Source organism: Saccoglossus kowalevskii, chromosome 10 (assembly GCF_978046115.1).
Source record: "Saccoglossus kowalevskii chromosome 10, keSacKowa6.1, whole genome shotgun sequence".
In the NCBI taxonomy this organism is placed as follows: domain Eukaryota; kingdom Metazoa; phylum Hemichordata; class Enteropneusta; family Harrimaniidae; genus Saccoglossus; species Saccoglossus kowalevskii.
In genome coordinates, this window is record NC_140650.1 from 31,457,388 (window position 1) to 31,469,513 (window position 12,126).

Here is a 12,126-nt window from a genome sequence, read left to right on the forward strand (position 1 = left end):
GTCCTAAATCCAAATATATAATTTCTTTGTTTCACAATTGGCTGCATTATAAAATATAATTATATACAATTCAGATAAGAGCAATTCGCCCTGTATTCGCCATTATAACCATCTGTATTAACACGTTGTCTTTTTACAAGTTAAAAGGCAAAGATTGTGTTATTCCATCCGACGATGGCGTTTTCCAGTCACACTAACAACCAACATGATTTTCCCTACATTAACCTGAAATTGAATAATTACCTATTTTCGACTAATGTTCACAGCTTTCTTAAAATTCATCATATTCGAATTTGTATTCTTTCCGCCTGAAATGAAAACTTTATAATATTTTTTCCTCTCCACTGAGAACCTCCCAGTCAATCAAATATAAAAAAATACTTTCCAAATGGAACTGACGGAACTGTACAGCTCAACTACCTACTACGCTATATGCTATCAAAAAGCGACATGTAGCCCCATGAAGGCATGTTTTCACAAGACTTCTGTTATTTCAGAGCGAAGTATCTGAAGATACTGCTTATATTATACTATAAGGCGTTTACTGGGTTATTAACTTGGCCACTTATTTCTTCAATTTGTAGATGACGTTTGCTTTGCACATAAATATACATGTATGTCTGACTACCACACAAATTGGTGATTATCTGTACATACGTTTTATCTTGGTAATTCATGGGACATTTGTAACAATGTGTCATATCCTGACAATATAATATAATACAGTTTGAACAATCGGCATTAGCTGTGTAAATAGAAGTAGCGTGATATGTACGTCTACAGTACATATGTTGAATTTATTAATTAGTGATTTATTATCTAATTCCCCTAGGTTCAATACTTGTGATATAGCAGACGTCACAGAGGCGTGCAAGGTGACGTACGTGCTTCTATTGGGCTCATTGTGTTATTAATGTTATTAAAAAAATATTTAATAATTAATTAATGTCATTTTAAATCAACACGCTATATGTACCATGAATGAACACTTGAGTGATTCTATTTAGTTAATTGTAATTGCGTTATGATGTAAAACATTATCCAAAATCCTAAATCGATCATTCTGACATGGTAAACAAAACTTATATGGAAGATGTGTAAGACACTCAAAATTAATTATAAAAGTATGATTCAACATTAACACAATTAACACATTATTACAATTGCCCATTCCCGTTGTCACATTCCCTATAGTAACATAATCAATATTTACGTAATGAATCACGAAAATGACGGCGTAAATGTAAAGAAATTATTTTCCAGAGACACAAATAAGAAGTAAATAATCCTTCTTACTAATATCAAATGTGATATTCCGATTGACAGAATCTTAACTGCTTCTGTAATCATTAAATATATATAACAACGTACGAGTACGAGAGGAGGTACAGCATGTACTATTTAACCATACTCATAGGGGAATGATGTCAAGCCAGCTGTGATTAAAAGCATTGAAATATATGTGTACTGATTTTGAGATTATAAATAATGGTACATGTATTAAGGTTAACGGGGAATGCGATAGTGATCATGGTCAGCGCATTTCCTTATAGTAACATCACTCACTGCGCGCAACATGAAACTAGTTATATATCAAAAATCTAGTTTTCCAATTCGAGATTTTTAAATTCAGAGAAAAGATATTTTTCGTTTGAGACTCAGACCTTTTAAAACAATAACATCTTGTATTGATATTTGAAGCATGACCCTTAGAATTCACATGTGTTTTGGGGCCTTTTTAATTCACATGTCATGCATTGCTCTTTGTGGTGTTTTGAACCCACATATTTAAGCTTCGTGACCTTTTCAATTCACAGGTCAAGCATTGTTCTTTGTGACCTTTTGAACTCACATTTTTAAGCTTCGTGACCTTTTCAATTCACAGGTCAAGCATTGTTCTTTGTGACCTTTTGAACTCACATTTTTAAGCTTCGTGACCTTTTCAATTCACATGTCAAGCATTGTTCTTTGTGACCTTTTGAACTCACATTTTTAAGCTTCATGACCTTTTCAATTCACAGGTCAAGCATTGTTCTTTGTGACCTTATGAACTCATATTTCAAGCTTCGTGACCTTTTAAATTCATAGGTCAAGCATTGTTCTTTGTGACCTTTTGAACTCACATTTTTAAGCTTCGTGACCTTTTCGATTCACAGGTCAAGCATTGTTCTTTGTGACTTTTTGAATTAACATGTCAGGTATTATCCTTTTTGACCTTTTGAATTCACATGTCAAGCATTGTTCTTTGTGACCTTAAGAATTCACATTTCAAGCTTCGTGACCTTTTGAATTCACATGTCAGGCATTATCCTTTTTGGCCTTTTGAATTCTCATTTCAGGCATTATCCGTTTTGATCTTTTGAATTCACATGTCAAGCATTATTCTTTGTGATCTTATGAACTCATATTTCAAGCTTCGTGACCATTTAAATTCATAGGTCAAGCATTGTTTTTTGTGACCTTTTGAACTCACATTTTTAAGCTTCGTGACCTTTTCAAATCATAGGTCAAGCATTATACTTTGGGAACATTTTAATACACATGTCAAGCATTGTTCTTTGTGACTTTTTCAATTAACATGTCAGGTATTATCCTTTTTGACCTTTTGAATTCACATGTTAGGCATTATCTTTTTTTACCTTTTGACTTCACATGTCAAGCATTATTCTTTGTGACCTTATGAATTCACATGTCAAGCTTCGTGACCTTTTGAATTCACATGTCAGGCATTATCATTTGTGACCTTTTCAATTCACATGTCAATCATTATCTTTATTGACCTTTTGAATTCACATGTCAATCATTATCTTTTGGGACCTTTTGAATTCACAGGTCAAGCATTATACATTGGGACCTTTTGAATTCACATGTCAAGCATTATCGTTTTTGACCTTTTGAATTCACATGTCAATCATTATCTTTTGTGACCTTTTGAGTTCACATGTCAGGCATTATCATTTGTGACCTTTTCAATTCATATGTCAAGCATTATCTTTTTTGACCTTTTAAATTCACAGGTCAAGCATTATCTTTTGTGACCTTTTGAATTCACAGGTCAAGCATTATACATTGGGACCTTTTGAGTTCACATGTCAGGCATTATCATTTGTGACCTTTTCAATTCACATGTTAAGCATTATCTTTTTTGACATTTTCAATTCACATGTCAATCATTATCTTTTGGGACCTTTTGAATTTATATGTCAAGCATTATTCTTTGAGATCTTTTGAATCCACGTGTCAAGCATTGTTTTTTGTCACCTTTTGAATTCACATGTCAAGCATAATCTTTTGTGACCTTTTGAATTCACATTTGAAGCATTACAATTCAAAGCGTCATTCTTTGTGACATATTGAACGTTAAAAGCATCATCCAATCAATGTGCCGTTCACATTACTGCTCATATTCTTCATGCCAAACATCAAAAAGCAGACCATGTGACAATAATTTGCAATTGAATTTGACGAAATATCAGATCCAACAGTGTTTTGTTTTTGTGAAAAAATTACAAAGCAATTGGAATTTAATTTAATTTGTAACATTCATTAAACGCAGGTAATCTTTTCTAAGCGTTCGAGTTAAGCTCCAACGAGAAACAGTTGATTACTGATTTAGATTAGAGTTGAGGATCGTTATCGGCATAAATGTGACGTAATAATAATGATAGTGTAGTTGATTAGATACTACATAGTGTTTGTCGTCGTTTGTTCTCACATGAATATGCATACTTTTGTCGCGTTTTTTCTCAAGAAAAAATAAATGATTTTTTGTTTTGTTTTTGGATTTGTGTGATAGTATTGTGGTAAAAATGCTACAAATCTGTGGTAAAGCGAAATGCTATTTTTCATTTTTAGAAGTTGTATACACAATAAAATTATTGTTAATATAGTATTCCGAATATACAATATATAATTTCAATTATTTAAATGATGGAGCAACTGGCCCCGGTGAAAAGAACGTATAATACGAATTGCCCTGTGATTTACAATGCTAATTTATCTTTCTGTATCTTTCAAAATAACATAGCTATTCGATAACTATTTTCGATTCGATTAACTAAACACGTTTCATGATTTGGATAGTTTTGTAATAACTTCATGTTAACTCATCGACATGTTAACTTAATGAGTTGCACGATATCGCTAGACTCAAAGAGATGATCTACAATTCTGCCGCTCACGTTGTCATGGTTACACGGTGTTATACAGAACACACGAACTTGTCTAGAATGTAATTGACAGTTTTGTAATATACTAATGAGAAATGTGGCATGCAATTACTCGTCTTTTTCACTCGGGTTTTCTGTAAATCTTTGAGCGCTCCCAAAGTCACACGTTCCGCGTCACCCTGATAACCAACTTAGCGGGCTGTCACAGTATGGTGTCTTAATATCACTTTTTCTATTGTACCATTACATGTTATTTCTGGCCTTGATTGCGAGGCAATGTTTGTTGATTGGTTTGATGTCACTGTGTTCCATATATTACGACTGACATGTATCACTTGCAGGCAAACATCGCGAACATCATTTTGCCTAGATTTGACAATCACTCGTTGTATTACATTATACTCATGGTAGTTCACCTGATAACGTTTCGAATAGTACGGCACTATGCGTACTTCATCGGGAATTGTACTTTATTATACACGGCTTATAAATGTTATTCATAAGACAAAAACCAACAACTGCATATCTTATGGTGCGTACTTTTGATGACTTTACATACATCAAAGGTAACAAGTATGAAATATCGTCATTAAGACAAACTACACAAGAATCGCTATGAAATCACATGTAATATGGTTGTTTAATGATGGGTTTTTATTTAAATTTGAATCTATAAAACGATACCTTCCAGATGGTCCGTTGCCATAACAACCTGTCAAGCGTGATTAGCTGGCAACCATCAGTAGTTTTTTTTTTCCATTTTACAAACAATCGAGCATTGTTTATTTTTTTTCATAAGTGTCATGTGACAGGCGATCAATACGTCGTACGTCCCTCTTATCTGAGCATCGCGTGTATGCAAAGTGACAATAATTGCAATGAAATGTGGTCGTTTGACAGTGCCAAAAAAGAAATGTCAAAATGAGAACCTAAAGTTTAAATAAATACCTAATTGCGACAAGACTAGCACTATACATTTCACTTTTCAAAGCACTTCAACCGCCAATGCTTGCATTTCATCACATGTCTACTAATATATTATGCAGTTATAATCACTGGCCATATAACTATCCAAACTTTGATTGACAGATTTAGATAGATCAATAGAACTATAAAACGACCCTGGTTAGTTTTGCATACCATATATACTCATGATTTGCCCGAAATGTCATTACTATAACGTATAATTCCAGACAACCTCTCGTACCGTACGTCTTGTCCTCACGCTTTACATCAGTTGCAAAGATACGGTCGTTATTTCGAACAACTCGGAGATCGTGGCGGCCATATTCGACCCACGTCAAAAATCCTTTTTGGTGAAGCACTCACGGTGTCACATGGTAACGGTAGATTTATTTAGGTTCAGTTAGACACCGCGGGCTAGGCTTTTTTCAACTAGTATGTGTTTTCCATAAAAGTTACTTTACAATACCGTACTTGTAGATGTGTTGGCACTAATACGTGACATGGTTATGGTATGAATTGAGGGGAGACGTGTCCTATGTATCATTTCAACAATTCTCGTTCGATTGCTTCAGCTTCTCGTGTGAGTGTTTGCTGAGTTTTCATTGCAATGCATGTGGATTCACGACGATTAACGCTTGCTACGAGTTACTGCCACCTGAAGTAATTCGAAATAAAAGCGACAATCCCATTACTGCGCACATGTTCATGCCATCAAATTATTAGTCGTAAATTACCAATACAAAATGTATAATCTCAGCGTGTAGCACCAAAACTCACACACAAAAAGGCAGTAACGGAAATATAATTTCGTTACGTTGACCTGTGATTGTGTGCAGAATTTAATTTTAGAAAAACGTCTTTATTTCACGATAAATCACACTGTAACTTCTCTACAGACTTTTTAAAGTTAAGATATAAAACAAAATATTCAAACCTGCTCAAAAAAAACCACAATGCCTCTTTAATTGTAAGAAGGCGCGATACTGTTGAATGCTATTCAACATACAAATAGTTTACGATCTTTGAATTACAGTAAGTTATTTCTAGATTTAGAGAAATAAAAAAAACATCGCGTTATGATAAGGCTGTGCGCATAGTTGAATAGATTTGGAATATATAACAGTATAATTAGCTTTTCATCGAAAAATTTATTATGATAATGGCAGAGTCGATTCAAGATAAATAGATATCAGTGTGTATTGAGTGAAACGAATCATGAAATTCAGCGATTAGACAGACCTAAATTAACCCCGGTACGATTGCTGAATAGAGATCGAGAAAACTCCACTAGATAACTGTCTCATTGTAATACATAAATATATGATAGCATTTAATTTCCATCATTTACTTATTTGTGTTCAATATTTCTTCAAGCGTGGTATATTTGAGCAACATTGGGTCTGTTCAAAATTTGTTGAAATAAATGTCATAAATTTTCCCGCCAAAATTGTTAAACAACATTTTGTCGGTTTAGGGTTAAATGGAAACAATTTCTTGCAGATCTTTAGTGAATAATCTGGAAAAGTTTTGACACGGTTTATCTTATAACAACAGTTGACTTACAGGGTTGACTTCAGTATTCAAAGACTTGGCCCTAGTGTTGATAAGTTTGAACTTGTCGTTCAGGGTTGGCATTGGGATTCAATAAATGACCTTGGCTTTAATATTTCACCTTTACCTTCTCTGTATTTTCGCTAATTCAAGATGGCTACCTAAGTAATTTTTTGCTAATTCAAGATGTAGTTAATTTAGCTACACTGTATTTTCGCTAATTCGAGACGTATCCAATTTAGCTACTATTTATTTATTTGTTTTTTTTTCTATTCTTATGATGATGAACTGTAGGCTCCTTAACTTAGCTGAATTAGCCAGATGCATCGCAGACATGGCGTGTATGGTATACCTGGCGAGGAAAGGAGTCGCTCAACAATAACACCCAGATACTAAAGTGAAATACGATATACCAATGGAGGGCCCCGGGCGTATGTCAGAATGATTTCCGTAACATGTCTCAAGTTAAAGCGAGAAATCATGACAATTTAATAAACACACAGACCATGTGAGTCATTAATTTTATAAATAGACTCAATAATTGAAAATATGAATGAAATGAAAACGAAATTACTTCCTAGTACGTACCAAACAGTATTAATTTTGAATACTCAGAAACCCACTGGCGTCGGCATTTAACATCAAATCCCCAAGTGGGTGAAAGTCTCACTACGGTTACTACTTGTACAATGTGCGAGTACTTTTTGGCATTTTTCTACTGAAAGAACTTGAAATTAAAGAAATGATAACACATTGCAGCATATCCTCGTCGTGACGTTCGATTTACTTTAATAAAGCTTTCGCCTTAAGCGTAAACTCAATTAATAACATTCAGACATTATAAGACATCCCTTTCTCCTTTTCAACGCACGAGGGCGTACAATGCTTGCAACTGCCGAAGGTAAGCATCCAGAACGTCCGCCGAAAGTCGACATTGAAAAATGCGTAGATAATCGGATTAAGGGCCGAATTCAGGTAACCGAGCCACACAAACGAACTAGTTAACATTGTTGGCACGTGACATTGTCTACAAAATGGCGCTATAATGTAAACAAGGAAAAAGGGCAGCCAACACACAGTAAAACATCCCACAACGATAGCCAGTGTCTTCGCTACCTTTCTCTCCTTTCGCAGAAGCATGCGCGCTTTTTTTCTCTCGTCGCTTTTTCCAGACTTTCCCCGCCGAGTCGGGGAGTTGCACACCGCGGATACCGGGCTTTCTGTCACCAACTTTTTCAACCTCAGCATAGCGACACTAGAAGAACGAAGTGGTGTGTGTCCGCATTCCCGTGGCAGCGTTGGCGTAGATTGACAGCTATGATACTCTACTATTCCATTTTGACTGCCCTGTAGTTTCACTTTAGAAACACGTCTGTTAAGCATCGGCGTTCCATAGATGAGCGTAGTTTTCACTTTATGCTCGTTTGTAAGCGATGATCTTGATATTAATTTCAATGTTTTGACTTTTTCCGGTTTTAGCAAAATATTTCCTTTCTGTTTTTCCTCGCTGCTAAAACTGTACTGCGAATCGAAAGAATCGGATTTCTCCAAGGTAGTAGTGGTGTTTTTCTGGCCGTTGTTGAATTTTCTCCTCAAACCAAACTTTTTCTCGCTCTTTGATGCGGCCTGGAATATTCGACAATAAACAAAAATCATGACTAAAAGTGGAAAGTAAAAAGAGCCGCATGCCGAGTATATGACATAACCTGGAGCCTGTGTTAGCTGGCACCGTGTAGGGTCTCTTCCGTGATCCGGGTCTTTCCACCCAAAGATAGGCGGGGATGTGATCAATGCAGAAGCGATCCAAACACCCGCGATCATGCTAAAGCATAGGCGCTTGGAACGCTTGGCTGCGTACTTGAGAGGCTCTGTTATAGCAAAGTACCTATCTAAACTAATGCAACATAGGTTTAATATCGACGCAGTACATAAAAGAACGTCCAGTGAAATCCAAATGTTACAAAAGACGACACCGAGCCACCACCTGCCCGTAATTTCTCCTACCACGTGGAACGGCATCACGAACAGAGCGACCAAAAAATCCGCCCATGCAAGCGATACGATATAATAGTTCGTCACTGTCCGCAAACGACGCTGTGAGTATACAGAAGCTATCACGAGAATATTTCCAATAACTGCGGCGAGAATGATACACGAGAGAACAACAAGGACCAATACGTGAGGATGAGGAGAAAACAATACCCCGTCGTGTCCGTGATCATCGCTTCCCAACGAGTCGTTATGGTTTCCCGAATAGTAGGATCCATTATAATACACATCAGCAAAAATAACGTGTGACATTTTCTTGAATATTTATGGGAATAAACCATCCGAAAGGTACGCACAAGTCGTTTTCTACATCGTATCCATATTTGGCGCCGTCCAACTTATAAAAGCTATGCGAATTTAATGGAACGTTCTTCCGGTCCGTTGTCGTTTATCGGAGTGATATATGTAGTTCACTGGTTCATATAGATTTACTGTTGGTGATTCCATTATACGATAGGTAAGTCAGCACACTATGTTCTTGAGCTATAAACACTGCTATGCTTCGAAGCACGCAGTGTAAAATCGTGGTGTTTACATTGTTCGTGACGTCAACATATTTGACACCAAAAGAGACACACATGCCGATGTTTACACATATAAAATCTGCTGTCAAGTCTTAGGATATTTGATTCAAAACACAAACTTAAATATAACCATATTGTGAAAATCTGATCTTGAAAATTTGAACTATTTATTGCGTGTAAAACGCGTGTGAGCACTACTTTTTCATTAAATATGTTAAGTTTTAGGATTCAATTCACGTAGCTGCAGGTGTTTCACATAATTAATAAGGGTTACAAACCCCTATCACCTTGTATTTCACTTCTAAACATTGCCTGCATATGAATGAACGTTAAACAAACATCCAAACATCATATTTTAATTGTTTGTTTTATCAATGTGATGACCAATATACACTTCTACCGACCTTTTGTGATCCTCATAAAAGCGTGTTTTAAATGACACCATTTATCGCAACAGATTTATTAAACTGTCTGATTTCAGAACGTATATGACATGACATGCTATGTGTCAATTTCATTATCTATTATGCTATTTAAAAAAGCGTGGTAAAAAGGGTGAATCCGTGGCGCAATATGTGGACTCACGTGAGACACGTCGCTGTAACGCCAACATTATATTCTATTAACTCTTCATATCGTTAGATATCGGACACAACAATGATTGGTTGACTGACATCTTTAATTTAAAGTGATTATAAATACTGACAGGCTACCATAGATACGGATCACCATGGCGACATTCTGTTTGTGTATTTTTATAGCTTGTAGTATCCTCAATTTACAGTGATTACAATATTGGCGGTTACTATAGATACAATTTACTATGGCGACATCCTCTTCGTGTATTTTTGTAGCTGGTAGTGTTATAAAAAACATTATTGATCGGTTATAATAATTTTGTGAACGATTGTGTATGACTGCCACTATATAAGTCGCAATAGATCAACAGATATCGTGTTTTATTGTGCGGTATAATAAAACGTGAGAGAAGGAGTCATTGACAAAATTACATTTTCGACTCGGGTGGAATAACCTACAAGGGTATACTTGTAACATGTTATAATTACTATATACATGTATCTTGTCATGGTGATAAAATCTAAGCATTAACATCACCTCCCGTGTGTATCACGTGTTTCAGTATTATTTACCATTTATTGCAGTGTTCCCCCCGGGTAAATTCACAAGCATACCGGACATTTTGCATGAATAATACTATCTGATTTACATGTGTGTTTTATTAAAATGGAAATCATTAACACGTCTATAACCTCTATTAAAGTTAAAGTTCGGCATTTTAGCTACCAAGCATCGTAAAACTCGGTGCCATGCTTAAAATTCCATGTATGTATACAGTGGTTGTTATGGAATGATGCGTACTAGTTGTAAGATTATAATCGTGAAACGGTTAAATTAGAAATATGTGACGGATGCAATAGTCAATGCAATAATGTGTATTACTATTTGCAAACGTGTTTTAGCGGAGTTCATCACCCATTTTCGTATACGCACCGTTAGGCTTAGTTTTACTCATAATTGTTTCCGTTAATCTGACCGAACTCTTTTTTTTATGATCTTGACCTCTATTGAAAATAATTGCTGAATATTTATCTTCTTTTTTTCACCTTATTTTTATTGAAAACGATTGAATTCGTGATTAGATACTGTTAAAATATGTGACTAATCCTTGGTCGGTTTTATTAGCTTTTTTGTTATTTAGCCTATATGGATTTGATTATAAGCACTGGCATGTAAGCATGATTCCGGTGCTACACGGTAAAGGTAGTTTTCAAGCTTCAAGTCACAATATAATTATACGCGGAGTTTCATTATGTATAGATGGAATGAAGTCAAATTGCATTTATTAATATACGTTGGAATAAAATGAATTAATGCACAGAAAACACCAAAAAATAGCTATGATGTTAAAACAATACCCGACAAAACAGAATTGGCAAGATAATTGCATGTCACAAATATATTCAGATAGTGCTGTCTAGGGTCGAAGCAGATTTTTAAAATACTGGTCTAAAAGGGTTACAAGAACGAAAAGTTCATATCTCTTTGTCGACCATTATGGCAAACAAATATGAACGTTAATTTTTTCCATATTCTGCTTCTAACTTAACTTAACTGGACTCGGGATTCTTCGTCTGGAAACTGAATTTTTTTTACTTTTTTTCTCATATATTTACATGTATTAACTCCGTTATCCACTTACAGAAATATCACGTTTATATCAAAAAACTTGAAGCAATATATTCGCAAATTATAAACAAAAAATATAAAAACTTTCTTGAATTTGTATTGAGCAGGATGCTTCTGCAGGAAATGACGTCACAAAAGTGTGTCTATCTCAATTAAGAATATTGAGGTGTGCATGTGTGTGTTTGAGTTCAAGTATACCATTTCAGTTGCTAGTAATTTAGTATGACGTATGAATTTAGTATAACGTATGAAATTTAGTATGACGTATTGTAAATTATAAACTTCAATATTCAATAATACGGCGACACCTATGTTCGTTGACACTTATATTCAAACCCATGCTTATCATTAAAGATAACAATTTATCCGGACCGCTTATTATTTAGAACTATAATGGAAGTTTCTGAAATTTACGTTTTTGTAATCGAATAAAACCATTGTTGCCCCTATAACGCTCATTTTTGACTTTTTTCATTCATGTTCTATAACAAGTTGAACGTATAAACTGATGTGCGGTATAAAACATGTGTTACATTTGTTGAATGACGTCATTAATTATGCAAATGATATATCAAAACAATACAATTGTCATATTTTGGGGGGGGATTTCGATCTCTGTTTTTTTTTTGTATTTTACGGTAGTTAGTTATGCTATTTAT

At 35.0% G+C, this 12,126-nt stretch overlaps 1 protein-coding gene across 1 annotated transcript; it reads right to left on the reverse strand.

The window, feature by feature from the left end:
- Nucleotides 1-7,451: 7,451 nt before the first annotated feature.
- LOC102801068 (putative G protein-coupled receptor No18) lies at nt 7,452-8,987 on the reverse strand. The gene has a single exon (XM_006812936.3). The coding sequence runs from the start codon at nt 8,985-8,987 to the stop codon at nt 7,518-7,520; it is 1,470 nt and encodes a 489-aa protein (XP_006812999.1). The 3' UTR covers nt 7,452-7,517.
- Between the last annotated feature and the right edge of the window lie 3,139 nt (nt 8,988-12,126).

Excerpts from the sequence above, each read along its gene's own strand:
- LOC102801068 (XM_006812936.3), bottom strand. The coding sequence starts at position 8,987 with ATGTCACACGTTATTTTTGCTGATGTGTATTATAATGGATCCTACTAT.